This window comes from Prionailurus bengalensis, chromosome B4, assembly GCF_016509475.1.
Source record: "Prionailurus bengalensis isolate Pbe53 chromosome B4, Fcat_Pben_1.1_paternal_pri, whole genome shotgun sequence".
NCBI classification, from domain to species: domain Eukaryota; kingdom Metazoa; phylum Chordata; class Mammalia; order Carnivora; family Felidae; genus Prionailurus; species Prionailurus bengalensis.
In genome coordinates this window covers 55,235,731-55,255,921 of record NC_057358.1, presented here as the reverse complement: position 1 = coordinate 55,255,921, position 20,191 = coordinate 55,235,731, and the positions used below count along the sequence as shown (strand labels likewise).

Sequence of the window (20,191 nt, the reverse complement as noted above, 5' to 3'; positions counted from 1 at the left end):
TTTAAACTCCTAAGACATGTTTTGGGATGATCACTGAATATTTCTAATTACTCCTTTTCTTAACCTTACTATCTTTTAACCGTGATTCCTTAATTAGTACTTACAGACCATGAACTAACTGTGGAAGTGTGACTTTTAAGCTGACCCCTTTCCTACCCCAATTCCATCATCTTCTTTATCTTCAACTCACATGTATTTTCCTGGTGATTGCAAATTAAAGTCTGATGTATAGACATCTGGTAGAATGTGTAAACCAAAAAAAAAAAAAAATGGGGAGGAGGAAGAGGCTATAATTTTTAGGAAATAAGCTATTTCAATATGTTTTGAAATATGTAGCTTTTAAATGTGTAGTTATTTCAACATTGAAATGGATTCCTCAATGTATTATTGCTTTGAAATAATTATATATTATCTACTACCTTAAAACATTGTTAACATGAATAAGCCACAGACACAGTACCAATTAATGTCTTTTTCTAAGGTCTGCATATAAAATTCAGAGTTATGTAAGGTGCTTTTAGTATAAAGTAAAATATCAGTGGCTATTGGAGAGAGTGTATTGCTATTGACCTTTTAATTATTTTAAAAATTGTAGTTATTTTACAAAATAAATTTCCAACCTATAGTTTATACCTCTAAACACTTCTTTAGCATAGCAAAATCAAATTTTGCACATTGAGGAACATTTTGATTAAATTCTAACCTTTCTAATTCAGGTGAAATACTTAACCATAAATAGTAAGTTCGGTGGTTATTAAAATATTCTTTCTTAGAAGCTTTCCATTTCTTTGTTTAAGATATTTCATCAACTTTTGTTCTTCTTAGTTTTACTAAAATACACATACAGCACAACATCCTTTTATACCTTCGGTGTTTTGTTTATCTTTTCCATTTTCCAGTAGGAACAGGTATTCTGTGGCTTACGCAGCTCAAAAACCTTGGCTATTAAATGCTACAGTAGAAGAAAATATTACTTTTGGAAGTCCTTTCAACAAACAGAGGTAATTTTGAATGTAAAATTTAGAACTAAAATGAGCAACTATTTCTAATGCTTATGTTTGGTCCATGGTTTCTGGAACCTGCAGAGCCATGCCTTCCTTTCTTCCCTGCATGCCCTGTTTCCATCTTCATCACCAGGTCTTTTGAGTCAACTTTTTAAATAGAAGTCTGACTGGACATTTCAGCCCATCCTGTATACTTATTGTACACCAAAACTAAGCTGCTGAAATGGAATCATGAAGGGTGGAGTGTGGAGGGGTGGAGGGGCTGGTGGTTGGGAGGGTGGTGAGGTTATTGATAAATAGAAGGAAAAATCCAAGGAAGAAAGAAAGTTACCAGTGGAAAGAAAAGGAAGAATGTGGGATCTGAGAGGTTCTAGTTACAAACAGCAGCCAGAATACGCCATCTCTCAACCGTCTTTAAATACCACCAGAGTGTACAAAGGCATGACCCTTAAGCCAGCCTCAGAAGGCTGGGTCTTAAAACCCTCAGCCAAACCTTGAAAGTTAAGGAGAATTAGTTCAAGGGGGAGGCACAGGGAAGGGAGGGAAGAGGAAATCAGATAGTGTGGGAGGAAGAACTTAAGTTACATGGGATCATTTGGGACCCTGGGAACAAACCAGACAGAAAAGGATTTTTGTATATTCACAGTGGCAAAATGGATTTAAATTAAAGCTGAGTTGAGGTAGAGGATGCCTTAAAAGCCAATTTGATATAATTCTATGCATTCTGGGGAGGCACAGCAAGTTTTAGAAAGGGGAATAATGAAGTAACTGTGATGATTAATCTGAAAGTGTAATGATAGATACATAAGGATGAATCTGCACTAGGAGCAAGGAGACATTTAGACATTTGTTGGAATAATTATCCAGGCATGCAGTGTTCATTGCCTGCCCTTGAGGGTGACTGCAGAAATAGAAAAGAAGAGACGGCTGACAAAAAAACAATTCTTGAATAAGAATGGAAAAATAAGAGCAGGGAGAAGAAGAGGGAAGAATCAACAATGACTTTTTAATATTTTAAGACTAGGTGATTGAGAAAATGAAATTATTCATATTTTCCCTAGTGCTCCCTATCTCCTATACTTGCAATTTATCATTTCCAGTCCAGGCGTTAAATCTGTTCAAGTATCATCAATCCTCAACACCTTCCATTTCTCTTCCCTTCAGCATGCATGATAATATGCACAGACACCCACCCACAACCTGTGTTTTAGCTCTTGTGAGCCTCCTGTTGTCCCTGAGATGCACCATGGCCTTTTCACCTTCATGCAGCTCCTGAAGTCTCCCTCCTTTCCATCATTTTCTTCCTAACAAGTTACAACCCATCTTCCAGATACAGCTTACATGTTGCCTCCTTTGCAAAGACTTCTTAGAGTGGTCAACCATTTCTTTCTATGTATGTTAGAAGCATTTTCCACCTACATCAGCTGTAGCACCTAATAAGATCCATTTTATTATATGTTTCTTTATCAGCCTTCTCCATTTACTAGTTTTACAAGAGTGGAAACCAAAATCTATTTATCTTGGTTTCCACAAACCCAATGTAGAGGCGAATAGATACCAAGTTGTTCAACAAATGTTGTATTTTGGCTTCCAAGATATTGAACTTGGGACTTACTTTATGGGTAGTATATTAATAGTGATCTAAAAATTCAAAACAATTTCTCCCAAAGGTACAAAGCAGTTACGGATGCCTGTTCTCTTCAGCCAGATATTGACTTACTACCTTTTGGAGACCAAACTGAAATTGGAGAGAGGGTGAGCTATGTATAGCTTAATTAAATAAAACAAACATCTAAAAAAGTCTTCTGGTTGTCTTTAACCTTTAATGGAGCATAATGAAATCTGAGAGCTTAGGGGCTGTGCGTTGTCTTAGTGGCAGGTTCCGGAAATAGGAGCACAGGAGCTTTAATGCCAGTCTTCGGTATCTGTTGGGTAACCACCATATACTTAACATTGTGCTAGCTACTAGAGAGTTCTCAAGGAAAATAAAGCAGTTCCTGCCTTTGATCAAATGTATTTTTACATACTTGGAGTTGAAATTGAGATTGCTTCCGACTTCTTCCATTCTTGTCAACTTCTATTTATTCTTGTTAAAGTATCCTTTTTTCTTTGTGTAAACATGTTTAATGGCGATGTCATACTGTTCTGAGCAGCTAAAAAATATTTATGCCTGCATACAATCTTTAAAACAATTTTGGCTAAATTTTTTAAGTTTATTTATTTTGAGACAGAGAGAGAGCACTCATGGTCATGAGATCATGACCTGAACTGAAATCAGGAGTCTGAAATTTAACTAAGCCACCCAGGCGCCCCTATAGTCAGTGTTATTAATGGCTGTTCTTGATTGCAGCATAATATACTGTTTAAGAGCATGGACTTCTCTGAGCCTTAGTTTCCTTGTGTGTAAAGTAAAGGGAATAATGCTAGACATTGGAATTGCTACAAGGAATAAAAGAAATAAGGAATGTAAAAGCATTTACACAAGTCTGCACATACTAAGTGGTCAATAAATACTAGTTTAAAAATTGTTATAATTGGTACTTGTTTATAAAAACATATTGCTGTATAGACTGTTGAACATAATTGGCAATATAAATTTTAAGAGGTATATGTTAAGTAAACTAGAGATACAATTTGCAAAACTAGTAAACATTTTGGAATTGCTGGCAGTGTTTAGTGCTAACCATGTGTTTGGTTATTAAAGCTTTTGTACAGCAGAGCTGTCTATCAGAGTGAAAGAAGAATTCATGTTACCACTCAAAAATTCTCTTAACTATGATTCAAGTATTGACTAATAGACAATTTTGATTTTATCTTACTAATGCTATCACAATTTAATCAATAAATTACCATTACTTTAAAATTATTGAAAAACAAGTTTGTATTTTAAAGAGAATTCTTCACCGTCAGATCAGTTGCTTTTGGAAAGGTTGGATACTTACGGTTATTCTTCTCTAGGGCATCAACCTGAGTGGGGGTCAGAGGCAAAGAATCTGTGTGGCACGAGCTCTCTATCAAAATACCAACATTGTCTTTTTGGTGAGAATATGATCTTTGTTTCTACTTCATGTTTCCCTCTGGACAAATGAGACTTTAAAGATTCAAGTCAGGTTACTCAAGGAAAGATGGGTTAACTTCTGAAATAATAAAGAACATAAAGGAAACAAAATCTCACAGTACAAATCAGATCAACCCATAAGGCTGAGAGTTGGATTATCCAGATTGGTGTCCAAGTGACTTAGGTGCCCTAAATTGTTGCTTATGTGAGTTTCTTAACCATGAGTATCATTAATGGAAAAGTCTGTATAGTGTTGGATCAACTGGACAAGATCATATGCCTTCTCATTTATGTTGGATGACAAAGAAAGAAAGGCTAGAAAATGCACTCTTGGTGGATATAGGGGGAAGTAAGCATAGTACTCCATTACAGTGGTGTGCAGCTCAGACTGTGCATAAGCTTTGACTGAGAAGCTTTCTAAAACTATAGAAATTTTGGTACCACCCTTGACCTACTGAATCATAATTTATAAGGGCAGAGTCTAGAGCCTGGGTCTTAAAAAAAGCTACATAGATGACCCTCCTGTATATACTGGGTAAAAAATCTTGTTCTACCTATGGATCCACAAACAGATTTTGATGATTATATTGATTATGAATTTTGCCCTAGTTTGGTTCCTCTAGCAGGAGGTAGCCAAAATAACTGAACTTTTAAGTAGTATATTAGACACCAGCAGAGTATGTAAATGCATCATTCCCCTGCCTTCTCCTTCTGTGCAATTATTAACCATCTGTAATTCCGGTTTCCAGACTTCTTTATAATTTTCATTCCATCTAAAATCTATAAGCTCTTCAAAAAGTAGGTTGGTTTTGAAGTCTCTCACGAAATGTGGATCTATTGCTGGGGATAGGAGTAGAATTTGGACATACTGGAAATTCACTTTAGGTTAATCTCCCTAAGAGTACCTGTCACCAAAATTCTCCAGAAAAACTACACCACAAAAACCATAGCAAGATCTAGCAGTAACTTATGTACTTGTAAATCCCTTCCATAGTGGATGGACCTCCAACTGGAAATGACTTCTCGAATTTTAGGATCAGTTAATAGCTGAACCGCCTGAAGACGAAGTGACTTGGAAATCTGAAAGAGACCAAGGTCTTCTGGGTCTAGTATTCTATCCCTGTTCATTCCACTGCCTTCAATTTAGTGACTGTTACTTATTACAATTGTAGAATCAGTTGAGAGTTGTTGAGAGTTGGGGTGTTGAGAGTTGGGATATCCAGATTGGTGTCTGGTTAACTTATTCAAAGAATTCATAGGGTTAACTTATTGTAGATTCCCATCCATTCATTATAGGATTACTTTTCATATTGCCTGTTAACAGCTTTTTGATGACTCTGAAGACAGATTGCTTCACTTTCAGGTGGCCTTTTTGGTCACTGTATACGTTTCCTATTGCTGCCATACCAAATTGCTATATTTTGTGGTTTAAATAATCTGATGGTTCTGTAGGTTAGAAGTCTAAAATGAATCTCACTGAACTAAAATCAGTGTCGTTAGGGCTGTGTTCCCTTCTGGAGGCTCTAGGGGACAATCCATTTCCTTGCCTTTTCCAACTTGTAGAGGCTGCCCACATTCCTTGGCTCATGGCTGCCTTCCTTCATCTTCAAAGCCAGTAACTTTCTATCTCTGACCATTTTTACTAGTCACATCTTCCTCTCTTCACAGCTAGGAAAGTTCTCTTCTCTCAAAGATCCATGTGATTAGTTTGAACCTATTTGGATTATTCAGGACAATCTTCCAATCTAGAGGTTTTTAATCTTAATCATATGTGCAAAGTCCCACTTGCCATATAAGGTAACATTTACAGGTTCTGGGAATTAGGATGTGGGCATGTTTGGGGGCCTTTATTCTGCCTACCACAGATGACTCTTATCGGGAAGTTATTAAGTGATTAAAATCTACTTCCTTGGATTTTTCATTAATTGGTTTTCCTTCTGCTTCTACAGCAGCAAATATATTTCTTTTATGCAGTCATATTCAACATTTTAATATTATTTTCATAACTTGTCTTAATTTACTTTAAGCTAAGCAAGTTTAGCATTTTTAATTCTTCCACAATAATATAATTTTGATAACTTCTCTTAATCCTGGGTATAATAGTATTTGTCAGAGTCCCTTTGAAAAAGTGTGTTCTAGATGCACTCTGATAAGCTTAGATAACCTTACAACTATTGGATCTTATGATCTAAATATTTACTTCATTGCAACCTGTAATTGAATATTTTAGCAGCAAAAAATATTATTGATGTGTTTTAATAATTACCTCAGAATTATATCCTATAATTTCTTTGTAGAAAAATTCACAAAGTACTCTGAACCACGGTGTTATCCCATTTGATCTTATGACTGCTGTGAGTGTAGATGGTATCTTCATGTTAGATGAAGAAACATACGCATAGAGTGCCTTACCCAAGGACTAATGACTAGTGAGTGGCAATGTCTGGGCTAGAGCTGCATGCCTTTTGAGTATTGTTTTCTGATCAGCTAAGAATCTCTAGTATTAAAAAAAAATTATTACTGTCAAGTTAGCACCTGTATTGTCCTTTTTTCCCCTTCCTTTTGCCTTTTCCCATTATCTCCCTACCTTCCTACCTTCCTCTTTTCCTTTTTCCATCCCTCTCTTCCCTTTCCCAAACCCTTCCCCTTCCTCCCTTCCACCCTTTCTTCCTTCCATCTTCCCATCCATTAATATTTAGTGAATGTCCTCAGTGCCAACTACTGTGTTAGACAGAAGAAACAAAGGAGAAAAAGGCTTTTCCCCTATCTTTCAGGATCTTGTACAAATAATTACTTGGATGATGTTTTGTTTTACTCTAATTAAACTTTATCACATTAGCCTTTACATAATATCAAAGCCAAATGGAAACTTCTTAATGGTGCATGAAGTATACTAGTTATTTTTGAAGCTTTATGGCATATACAAATGTGCTGTATCAGTGAATATACTTACAAGTTATTTCCAAAAATATATCCATACAAAAAATACATACTATTTATAGATATTCTTTGAATATAAGAAGAATACACTAGCGAGAACTGTATGTACGTATATAAAAAATAATAATATGCTTTTGAAAAAAGGAAGAATCATTTATTCATTGAATTGGCTTTTGACAAATTGTTTTACTTTCTTTAAAAGAAGTATCTCCCTTGGGGCACCTGGGTGGCTCAGTCAGTTAAGTGTCAGACTCTTAATTTCAGCTCAGGTCATGATCTCAGGTTCATGAGATCGAGCCCTTCATTGGGTTCTGCGCTAACAATGTGGAGCCTGCTTAGGATTCTCTGTCTCCCTCTCTCTGCTCTTCCCCACCCCACTCAAAAATGAATAAATAATTTTTTTTAAAAAAGTATCTCCCCTAAATCCAAAATGTTAATATACAAACTGAATCTTGAGAAATGATTCCCAACCCATATAACCTAGATTTTTATTAAGTTGTATAAAAGATTACATTTGACTGTAACACCAAGATGCTCCTTAATGAAGCTATGGCATATAAATGATAGCAACCATTCTTAAGGGATCTCTGTGATGTAGGCATGATTCTAAGTACTTTATACATATTAGCTCACTTAATTCTCAGAATAACCCTATTAAGTTTAGCATTTTTACGATTATTATTATTATTATTATCGTTATTGTTATTACCACTGCTATTTATGGTTGAGGATACTGAGGCTTTGGGGGATAATTTATCTAAGGTCATATAGATAGTAATAGTGAAGCAAGGTTACAAACCCAGATAACCTGATTTCATAGCCTATGTTTTTAACCACCTTCCTTATTAAGAGATTCTTAGAAGTCAATAAACTCTCATTGTGATGCTTGAAAGGGATTAGCAAAGTATTAATCTATTTATAAGAAAGTATAGAATCTATTTATAAGAAAGTATTTATAATCTATTTATAAGAAAGTAATAATAAAATAACACTTCTACAACACTCTGCAGAAACTTTTCCCGTGCTACTTTATTTGATCTTTGCAAAAAGTTTATATGCTCTCTGAAAAGTCTCTTTATTACCCCATTTTGCAAATGAAATAATTGAGTTTGGAAAATTACCCAGCGTCAGAGAGGTGGAGTCATGACTAAAATTTGAGGCTCTTAATTTAGAGATAATGGACTTTACATTATGCCTTACTATCTTATACGTTTAAAGTCAGAATTTTATAGAAAACCAAGCTGAATTATTATTAAGAACTCATTTCCAGTTCATGTGCTATTTCTACGTGAAAACTTCTCAGAATCATTTGGAATAGTTTGTATCACAAGGGAGTCTTATGGTTCTTATTGGAATCAGAGGCAGGAGGTTGTCTCAGAAACAATCAGATTACCTCTATAATCATTATCTGATTTTAGAAAATCAGTGATATGCTGGTAGCTAAGTCTTGGTATTATATCCTTGCTACATTATTGGAAATGGAGATAGAGAAAACTTCACCAGTATAACCCTGATACTAATGGTATTTTTTCCACTGCTGTGGAAACATTGCTTTATCCCACATCACTTAATTTTTTTTTACATTTATATATTTCTGAAAAACAGAGAGAGACAGAGCACAAGTGGGGGAGGGACAGAGAGAAAAGGAGACCCAGAATCTGAAGCAGGGTCCAGGTTCAGAGCTGTCAGCACAGAGCCCAATGCAGGGCTTAAACTCACACACCATGAGATCATGACTTGAGCCAAAGTCAGACGCTTAACCAACTGGGCCACCCAGGTGCCCCTATTCTACATCACTTTATACGGATACCTGAACTCTCCTTTTTAAAGTAATTCTTAAGTGCTATCAGAACTTCTCTATGTTAAAAGAAATTCCATATAATAGTAATTGATCTTTCTATCACTTATCCAAAATCTAACAATTAGAAAATTCAAATAAGAGATTTTCTTCTTGTTACTAAAAGAAGCTAAGTGACAAAAAGCTGATGTCTGTGATGATTCAAAAAAGAAACTCACTGGACAGTAGTAGAAAGCTAATTCAATCTCCTATGCATACATCTTGGAACATTTCAGAAATAATTAATGTTCATTAGGATGATCCATAGGTTCTGAAAGATTCTGAAATATCTCCCATGTAATCCAAAGAAATTTCAGGACAGTCAAGATAATTGTGTCATTAAGGGCATTGTGTTTAGTTACCATGTTTAAAATATATATACTCACATTAATATATGTATGTATGTGTGTATATACATGTGTGTTGATATCACTTTGTCAACTTATTACATTGTCCAAAATGTTGCATTATTTAAATGATCTAAACAAATGAGATTACAGTAAGCATGTCTCCACTGTTAAATGTATTCCTATAAAAGCTGTTTGAGGATATTAATTATATCACCTCTTTATTTGTAATTATGAAATCAGTAAACTGATTTTTTAAAAGCTGTTATAATTTTAAATCACCCTTTAGCTATCTAAATGCCTTGTTAATATTTCTTTTTCATACAGGCTACTCCTAAATACTATAATAAAGCCATCTTGCTTATAGCTTCTGTTGATGCAGGCAGAGATTGATGGAGACTTTTGTGAAATTATTGAGTAATCATATCACTGGTATAATGATCACATACATGCATTTATTCTAACTTCCAGATAACAATTTCTATCTCAATTGAAATTGCTTTTACTTTTCACTGTCCAGATAATTATCCAGTGCAATTTATCTGTATATATACTATAACCATGCTTACTCAATTGTTTAGAAAATTTTCCCCAGTTACAGTTTTTAACTATTTCGCTATGTAGCACACGTGTAGTAGAATGAGTAGACTTCTTTTTTGGTCCTAAAAGACAAAGTACAAATTTGTTTCATATTGCATGCAAGTGCAATATGCAAGAACAGCAAAGAAGTAAGTGTGATGAAGAAGACATTTATGAATTCCTTTTTCCCTGTTCCAATCGCTCTTCCCAATTCTTTACCAGAAACCTCTACTGTTTTCTACTGCTTGTCCCTTTAGCACTCCCTGAGTTTCTCTCAGTCCCCTGCCATGAGTAGCACTTCCAACTGGTAATTACATTATCTGCTCACCATGCTCTCTGCAGGTAACTTTGCTTTATAATTCATTATTTTCTGGAAAGATTCCAGTTTTCTCTAATAGTTTCTAGTTTTCTTCTTTTAAGAATTCCAAAATGTCAAGCATCTACTTTGATGCTGTATGTAACATTATAGAAATAAAATGTATGTTAAAATAAATAATAAGAATGTCATCACCAGTCAATTAATATAATTCCCTAAATCATTTTCTAAGTGACTTAATGACTTGGTACATGAAAGCTTCCTTTCTTCCCAAGACAATTGTCAGGTCAGTGGTAGGTATGGTATTCTTGTCATTACTACTATTACTACCAATAATATAATAAAGCTATCATTTACCTAGTGTCTATTATTTAGCTGGTAATATACTAAGTACGTTATTTGTATTATCTCATTTAATCCAATTAATATTTTTATGCCTGTTTTACCATATTTTTTTTTCTTTTTTTATGTTTATTTTATTTTTGAGAGAGAAAGAGGGAGAGTAAGCACTGGAGAGGCAGATAGAGAGGGGGACAGAGGATCCAAAGCAGGCTCTGCAATGACAGCAGAGAGCCTGATGCGGGTCTCAAACTCACAAACTGTGAGATCATGATCTGAGCTGAAGTCGGGCACTCAACTGACTGAGCCACCCAGACACCCCTTACCATATATTTTTAAGTCCTTGAATATATCTGTAATAACTGTTCAAAAGGCCACTAATTCTTACATCTGAGCCATATTGAGCCAGAGTCAATTTCTACTGACTGCTTTTTCTCTTTACTCTGGTTCAAACTTTCCTGTTACTTTATATATGTGTTCATTGTTTTCTGTATCCTGGATATTGTAAGTGATATATTGTAGAGCCTCTACATTCTTAGTAGTTTCCTATGATGAGTGTTGATTTATTCTAGCAAAGGAAGTTAACTTAGCTAGAGTCAGATGCCACCTGAAATTTCTTTTTTAATCGAAGTATATTTGACAAATAATTTGTAACATATTTAAAATGTACAGCATGATCATTTGTTATATGTATACATTGTGAGAGGATTCCTATCATTGAGTTAGTCAACACATCCATTACCTCACATCTTTACATTTTTGGACAAGGCAGGATGAAAGCACTTAAGTTCTGCTCTCTTAGAAAATTTCAATTTTATAATACAGTGTTATAAACTATAGTCACCATGTTATACATTAGATCCTCAGACCTTTTTCATCTCATAACTGAAAGTTTATATTCTTTTACCAACTTTACCTATTACTCCCAGGCCCAGCCCCTGACAACCACCATTCTACCCTGATTCTGTGAGTTTGACTCTTTTTTTGTTTAATTTAGATTCCACATAGAAGTGATAGCATGCAGTATTTATCTTTCTCTGTCTGTCTTATTTCTCTTAGCATAATACTCTACAGGTTTATACATGTTATTGCACCTATCAGGGTATTCTTTCTCATGGCTGAATAATACTCAAGTGTGTATCTGTGTGTGTGTGTGTGTATGTGTGTGTGTGAGAGAGAGAGAGAGAGAGAGAGAAACATTTTCTTTATTCATACATCTTATCCATCTTTGACAGAAACTTAGGTTGCTCCCATACCTTGGCTATTGTGAATAATGCTGCTAAGAACATGGAGAACAGATATCTCTTTGAGAGAATGATTTCATTTCCTTTGGACATATATGAAGACGTGGGATGGTATTGTAGTTGTATTTTAAAATGTTTGAGGAATCTACATACTGTTTCCATAGTGGCTACACCAGTTATATTCCCATCAAAAGTTCCCTTTTGCTTCATATCCTCACCAGCTTTTGTCATCTCTTGTCTTTTTGATAATAGACGTCCTAAGAGGTGTGAGGTGATACCTTATTGTGGTTTTGATTTGCACTTTCTTGATGACTAGTGATGTTGAGCACATTTGCATATACCTGTTGGCCATTTGTATGTCTTTGGAAAACGTCAGTTCAGGTCCTTTGTCTATTTTTAAATTGGGTTATTTGGGCTTTTTTGCTATTGAGTTGTATGAGTTCCTTATATGTTTTGAATATTAACCCCTTACTGAATATGTAGTTTGCAAATATTTGATCTCATTCTATAGGTGGTCTTTTCATTTTGTTGATGGCTTCCATTGCTGTGCAGAGCTTTTAAATTTGATGTAATCTCACTTGTTTATTTTTGCTTTTGTTGCCTTTGCTTTTGGTGTCAAATCCAAAAAAATCATTGCCAAGACCAATGTCAGAGAGCTTGCCTCCTATAATTTCTTCTAAGACTAATTTCAGATTTTTATTTAAGTCTTTAATCTATTTTAAGTTGATTTTTGTGTGCTGTGTAAGTTGTCCAGTTTCGTCAAGTCTTTTGTGATTTTCCCAATACAGCTTATTGAAGAAACTATCTTTTCGTCATTGTATATTCTTGGCTCCTTTGTCAAAATTTAATTGGCCATATACACATGGGTTTATTTCTAAGCTCTTTATTCTGTTCCATTAATTATGTGTCACTTTTTTTTTTTAATTTTTTTTTTCAACGTTTTTATTTATTTTTGGGACAGAGAGAGACAGAGCATGAAGGGGGGAGGGGCAGAGAGAGAGGGAGACACAGAATCGGAAACAGGCTCCAGGCTCCGAGCCATCAGCCCAGAGCCTGACGCGGGGCTCGAACTCACCGACCGCGAGATCATGACCTGGCTGAAGTCGGACGCTTAACCGACTGCGCCACCCAGGCGCCCCAATTATGTGTCACTTTTTATGCGAATATCATACTTTTGATTGTTATAGCTTTGTAACATAGTTTGCAATCAAGAAATGTGATGTCTTTACCCTTGTTCTTCCTCAAGATTTTTTCCTTTTCTTTCTTTCTTTTTTTTTTTTTTTTTTGGCTATTTGGGGTCTTTTGTAGTTCCATATAAATTTTAAGATTTTTTTTTTTCTTAGAAAAATATTATTGGAATTTTGCTAAGGATTTCACTAGCTGGACATTTTATTATTAATATTAATTCTTCTAGTTCATGAACACAGAGTATCTTTCCATTTGTTCATCTCTTTAATTTTTCCACCAACATCCTCAGTATATGGATGGATATTCACCTCTTTGGTTAAATTCACTCTGGGTATTTTAATTTTTTTTTGAGTGGTTGTAAATGGGATTTTTTTTCTTAATTTACCTTTCTATAGTTCATTCTCTTTTTTTAATGTTTATTTATTTTTGAGAGAGACAGCACAAGCAGGAGAGGGGCAGAGAGAGAGGGGTCAGAACCTCCAAAGAGGGCTCTGCCTTGATAGCTTTGGTGCTGACAGCAGTGAGCCTGATGTGGGGGGCTTGAACTTAGGAACCATGACATCATGACCTGAGCCATCTTCCAATAGCTCTTTCAGTGTACAGGGAGGATCACAATCAGCACCCACATTCATGCTAATTAGAAGCTGTGCCCTCAGGTAGTAGCTTGTGAAGTATGCAAACTCTGCTCAGGAAAAGACTGGGAAGAGGGTTTGTTTTTTGTTTTTTGTTTGTTTGTTTGTTTGTTTGCCTGCCCCTTTGGCTCTGAGCCCTGGAAGGATAGATGTAGTAAGTGCTCACATGTGTGTTAACAACTGCTTTTTTGCTTCCTGTATTTCTGTGGGACTTATCAATGCAAGCCCCACTGGCTTTCAAAGCTAAGTGACTTGGGGGCCTGCCCCTTGGATAGCAGCCATAAAATTTGAGGCACTAGCTGTGTGGTCCCAACCCTTCACTCCTAAAAGAGAAGTTGGGAGTTGGGGATTTTCTCCAATTGTATGGTGCTGCGCAGAGGGTAAGGTTTGTGGTGAGAGTTGTCTCAGCCTTTACTGTCTTTTAAATGGGGTATTTTCTCAGTTTTGCAATGTGTAGAAGTCACTCAACTAGTTTCTGGATTTCTCTCAGAAGGAATTGTTCTGTGTGTAGCTTCATAGTCAAAGCATCCATGGGAGGAGGGAAATTTAGGAGCCTCCTATGTCGCCATCTTGATGTGGAGTCTATGCCTATTTTTATTATCTAAATTTCAACTCTAGAATTATTTTATTTTTTGTTAAGTCTGTTGTGAGTTTTTATTTTTTTTAAGTTTATTTATTTATTTTGAGAGAAAGAGAGTGTATGTGAGTGGGGGAAGGACAGAGAAAGAGAGGGAGAGAATCCCAAGCAGGCTCCATGCTGTCAGCATAGAGTCTTATGTGGAGCTTGATCCCACAAACTGTGATATATGACCTGGGCTGAAATCAAGAGTCAGACACTCAACCAACTGAGCCACCTAGGCACCCCTGTTTAGTCTATTGCTAAAGGCTGTCATGAAGGGTTGTTTTTTGAGCTTGAAGATTCTAGATATAACAATGTAAACCACTTTGGATATTATTATTCACTTTTTGAATAATTTTTAAGGTAAAAGAGAAAATAAAAGCTTCATTTTTAATTTAATACTTTTTCCCAACAATTTAAACATATACAGTCTGGTTTTGTATTTCTACTTTCTAGAGATCATGAGTTACATCCAGAATATAGAAAATGTTTCATATTCTCTCCATTTTACTGGTTGTAGGATGATCCATTCTCTGCCCTGGACATTCACTTGAGTGATCACCTAATGCAGGAAGGGATTTTGAAATTTCTCCAAGATGACAAAAGGACACTTGTTCTTGTAACTCACAAATTACAGTATCTAACACATGCTGACTGGGTAAGAATTTAAAAGAAGTGTCATATTCTTAAATACAGAGAACAAACAGAGGGTTGCTGGAGGGGTTGCAAGAGGGGGCATGGGCTAAATGGGTAAAGGGCATTAAGGAATCTACTGTTTTTTTTATTTTATTTTTTTTTCAACGTTTTTTATTTATTTTGGGGACAGAGAGAGACAGAGCATGAACGGGGGAGGGGCAGAGAGAGAGGGAGACACAGAATCGGAAACAGGCTCCAGGCTCTGAGCCATCAGCCCAGAGCCTGACGCGGGGCTCGAACTCACGGACCGCGAGATCGGGACCTGGCTGAAGTCAGAGGCTTAACCAACCGCGCCACCCAGGCGCCCCAAGGAATCTACTGTTGAAATCATTGTTGCACTATACGCTAACTAACTTGGATGTAAATTAAAAATAAATAAATTTAAATAAAGAAAAGAAAAACCATTAATTTTAATATTATAGTCATATAAGTAAATAGGCACATTAAGAAATCCTGTCTGAGGTAAAAGTAATTCATTTGGCCAATTAGGGCTTTTTGTCACAGTTCTGCTAATATGTGCTTTGCTTAGATCATAGCCATGAAGGATGGAAGTGTACTAAGAGAAGGAACTTTGAAGGACATTCAAACCAAAGATGTTGAGCTTTATGAACACTGGAAAACACTTATGAATCGGCAAGATCAAGAATTAGAAAAGGTAATTGCTCATAGTTCAGAAGAGTTGAGAATCCACTCCAGAAGAGTCATAAATATACTGTATAATTATCAAAAATTATTCTAAAGAAGTATTATTATTTAATATTGATGATATAATGGTCCTCATTTGAAACCCAAAGTAATTGTATGTGTATATGTATATGTATATAATTAATAATATAGTTAATAAATAGGTTACTTTGAAACTATAAAATTCTAATGATATTTTTGGATGAAGTAGTCTCAGGTTTTTAGAGAATTTTGATTTGAATTTGAATGATATTACAATTATGTGTCTAAAAAAACAATTTTCTAAAGCATGGCATATCATTATTTTATCTCATTTTTCCTTCTGTGTATCTCATTTTCTTCATCTGTAATATGAGGAAATTTTCACTCACCACCTACAAATGGAGGGCAGTGATCAAAACAAAATCTAAGATGATTTTGAAAGAAGGAAGAACTGTGAGCTGTAGGTGAAATTGCCAACCATGTCTGGAATAGGGCTGGGAAGTGAAGGAAGGTGATCAGGAGGAAATAACAATTAACTTTTACATGGATGTAGTTTTTCTTTTTTTTTTTTTTTCAACATTTTTTATTTATTTTTGGGACAGAGAGAGACAGAGCATGAACGGGGGAGGGGCAGAGAGAGAGGGAGACACAGAATCGGAAACAGGCTCCAGGCTCTGAGCCATCAGCCCAGAGCCTGACGCGGGGCTCGAACTCACGGACCGCGAGATTGGGACCTGGCTAAAGTCGGACGCTTAACCGACTGCACCACCCAGGCGCCCCTGGATGTAGTTTTTCAAGTCCACAATCTCATTTAATTTTCACAAATCCCCAGAAAAAAAGTAAATACAATATGGGAAATAAGTAAAGAAAATATCTCACTTTTAGAGATGAGAAAACTGAAGCCCAGAAAGGTTACATAACTTATAAGTTGTGTAGTACATATAAGTAGTACTAGTTGGATTTAAACCCAAGTCTGTAGTCAATGTAATTCCAGTATAGTGTTATGTATTATGTTACATTACATTGAATGAGGTGATAACAGAGTCAGAAACCAGACTGAGTACAATGAAAGAACAACTTGTAGTTGAAAGGTTAAATTATAAATTACATTAGTAAATTTTTGAAGTGTTTTTTGAGTTGAGCCTAGGAAGTGTCCAGAATTTGTTACGCCTGGCATGGAATGAGCATTATAAAGTGAAATTTTTACATCAGCAAATTTCTGAGAATATCCAGAAATTAAAATGACTTATTTTATAAAAGAATAAAAGGATCTATGTTTCCATAGAGAGACGAAGATAAAAAGTCAGACAGACCCTAGCATTTGTCTGTCTTCTCCAGATTTGCCAGAGATCTCAAAAACAAATTACCTAAGGAAGAAAAGATGTAAGTAAAAATCTTTAAGTAGAATAGGAAAAATCACAGAACCATTCCAATGAAGACATTCATCAAAAAATATATATAAGGTACAATCAGCAAGAGCCCACTTAGGAATTATACTGTGAGAAACTTGATTATAAACTTATTGGGATGGCTCCAAATGACATTTTTTTTATGGTGACCTAGATGCCAGGGACAAAAGGATATGACGTAAACTTAAGGAGTGGGGCCACTTATGGTTTACTTTGGAAAAAAGATCTGGAAAAAAAAAGAGGGAGAAAGTTGTTGGCTTGATTTTATAGTAATACTGACTATTAAACAAGCCAGGAAGAAAGTCCATTAAGTTGTATTTAGAAATGAAGAGATCACTTGAGATAGCATAGCTCTATAATTAAAGACACATTACAGGGTTATAAATCAGCTGGTGGAGATATGGAGCAAGTTAGAGTGTGGACAGAGCAAATGCAGTTGTGAGGTTGAACAGTGGCCAGTAAAAGCCAGTATGAACCATGCACCTGTCCAGAATCCTCACCTGGTGATAGAGGGTGGTTACCGCCACCTAAGGAAGGGCAGGCACCTGAAATTCATCCAAAAGCAGGGAGAATCACACTGTGGAGAAAACAGTCTCTTGTTCACTTTGTTGTGTGGCAGGATCGAGTGTTTCCCTAGAGCACCAGTTCTCAACCAGGGCCCAGTTTGCTTTCTGGGGGACATTTGGCAACATTTAAAAATGTTTTTGGTTGTTACAGTGGAGGGGCAGGTGCCTCTGGCATCTAGTGGGTAGAAGACAAGGATACTGCTTAGCATCCTGCAGTGCAGCCCCCACAACAAAGAGTTGTCTGGTCAAAATGTAAATAGTGCCACGGTTGAGAAAGACAAACCTGGAGCCAAAGCAGATCAAGCAAGCAGAGAAGGATGGCAAAACAAAGTATCCTGTCACTGAGCTTTGGACAGAACTGCCAGTTTAATAAGGGGTAAGGGGGAAACAAAAGAATATGTTAAAAGGATAGCAGTGAAAACTACAACAAAGAGAAGGAGTTAACACTTTTAGCTGACTTAAATGTTATCAAAAATTCTAGCTTGGATGACAACCATTATCTTCATCATAATATTAAGCAAAATAAACTAGCATCATTTGATGTTTCCTCCCCCAGTCTCCAGCCCTCCCCCTGATCCGATCCTTAACAAGTATTCAATAAATATTTATTAGATAAATTAAACTAAATTCACATATACTTAAGCCAAATATCAACATAATTTAAAATATTTAACTTGTAATGAGCTTAATATGTGCATTTACTTATAAGAGAAATGAGTAAAGATTTTTTTAAAGCATCTTAGATGTTAAATCTTTTACTCACACAGCATGGAGAGTTGAACAAGAACCACATCTTCTGTTTCCCAATTTGATCACGATACACATAAAGGAACAAGTCATCTTTATTTTTGTGTTTAATCACATTTGTAAGCATTAGTTTTCATATCATTAGGCAGAATTAAAGCTGATATGAAATTGTCTCCGAAAAAAGCAACACTATTCAAGAGACACTTTAGTTTTCATTCTTTTTTAACCAAGAATCTGGAGGCAATAGAGCCTTCTAGCAAGTATCCTGTATCACACATGTTGTGTAAGAGGCCAAAACAACAACAACAACAACCATGATCACTACCTAGAGACTGACCAATAAGGGTTTATTAGTTTATTGATGTAACAAACTGCAATTTTTGTGTGTGGGTGTGTGTGGGTGTCAGAGAGGGGGAGGAAGCACATATACAGAAAGCCCTCAATTTACCAGATTCCAAAAGTCTGTGGGTCAGTTTTTTGGAACTCAGAATGCATTTTCCCGTAGAAACAAGGATATGGTTAGTTTCCCAAACTGTCCAGCAGCAGCTGACTTAACCCACAGTGTATCAGAAAGATACCACTAGTCCAGTTCCAAAGCCACAGGGACGAGGGTGTTCGAGGCAGAGGAGTGGAGAAAATGAAATTCTCCTCCCTTTCTTGAACACAGAACAAGTCTGAAGCAACTGGAAAAATTCACAAAGTCTGTTCAGGGCACATTTCCTTTCTCTTTCTGTGTATTTTCTCCTCCTGGGGCTTCCTCCTAAACTTCTAGGCACCTAAGTACCCTCATTTTTCATTTGCTTCAAAATTACCTACCTTCCTTCAATGCCTATTGAAGTCCTTTTCTTTTGTGCAGCTACCTTAGTGAGATGCTAAAGAAACTCACTCTGATTTAATAATTTATAATAAGAGGGGATGAGTGATAGTACTTGAACCAGTCTAGAACTGCATGCATTTTTAAAGGAAGATATTTTTTACCATGAATAAATCTTTAGTTAGAGAATTACAGGGAGTATCTGAAAAGGATGTAGAGATAGAAGAAGTAGCACTGGTGGAATTGCACTTTAAGGTGGGAGGAGGTGTCCCTCTTTCTGGGGTCAGCTCCATTGTGTTGTTGCTACTTTTCCTGGCTTCTTACTGCCCAACACCTCTAAGCTCTGAAGCTTTACAAAGTACTCACAAGTACTCCTGTGGTAGGAGTTGTGGCTCTTCTACAGAGAGCCCGAGACTGACAAAGGTAACGAACGATTGGTACCTGTGGGTCACTGACTGGTACGTCAAAATCTTCCTGTGGTTGTGAGCTTCTTGAATGATAGTACAATGTTTGCTGTAGGATATGGAAGCGGACCAAACAACTTTAGAGAGGAAAACCCTCCGAAGAGCCATGTATTCGAGAGAGGCCAAAGCCCAAATGGAGGATGAAGATGAAGGTAGATCTTTCTTTTGTATCTGAAACATTTAAGGGGGATGTGACTGTTCCACCTTGGCAACTGAAGCACGAGTGTGGCTGTAAAGAATAATGAGCCACTTTCCAGGGGGGAAAGACCTAAACCAAATACATAATACTGAAAATGAAATGAAAAGAAAAGGAGCAAAGGAAAGGTGTACATAATCCATCAACAGGCATCATGAGCGGTTTCTAAGTGTGTCTCAGGGTGTTTGTGCTGTGTGAGAGAGAGCAGAAAGGAAACGGCAGTATTTGTAAGTAGATCTAGGCCCTTGTTCGTAGAAGTTGGAAAGGTCTAGTAGAATGACCAAATCAAGCTATTAATAAAATGTCAGTCCTTAAGAAATAAACAATAAATAGGGAATAGGAAGAAAGTACCATTTTGAAATCCTTATATTTGAATCATTCAGTAAGTCTTTGTGGAGTTTTCATGACAATACAACAATGAAGAATAAGAGAATTCCACAAAAGCCGTTTGTTATGTTTCAGTTGTCTGGATCTATTAATGTACAGTAGAGAAAAAAAATGAGTTCCTGGAAAATTGAGGAATGAGATGA

General features: G+C 36.1%; 1 protein-coding gene across 4 annotated transcripts in view; it reads left to right on the top strand.

Annotated features, from left to right (window-relative positions):
* The window catches only part of ABCC9 (ATP binding cassette subfamily C member 9), a 130,535-nt gene that overhangs the window by 70,055 nt on the left and 40,289 nt on the right, over nt 1–20,191 (top strand). For all 4 annotated transcript variants that reach the window (XM_043563844.1, XM_043563846.1, XM_043563847.1 and 1 more), the window contains 6 exons: nt 900–1,001; nt 2,675–2,759; nt 3,963–4,043; nt 14,624–14,761; nt 15,329–15,454; nt 19,521–19,617. In XM_043563844.1, coding sequence (XP_043419779.1) covers nt 900–1,001; nt 2,675–2,759; nt 3,963–4,043; nt 14,624–14,761; nt 15,329–15,454; nt 19,521–19,617 — 629 coding nt within the window. The remainder of the gene's footprint in view (nt 1–899; nt 1,002–2,674; nt 2,760–3,962; nt 4,044–14,623; nt 14,762–15,328; nt 15,455–19,520; nt 19,618–20,191) is intronic.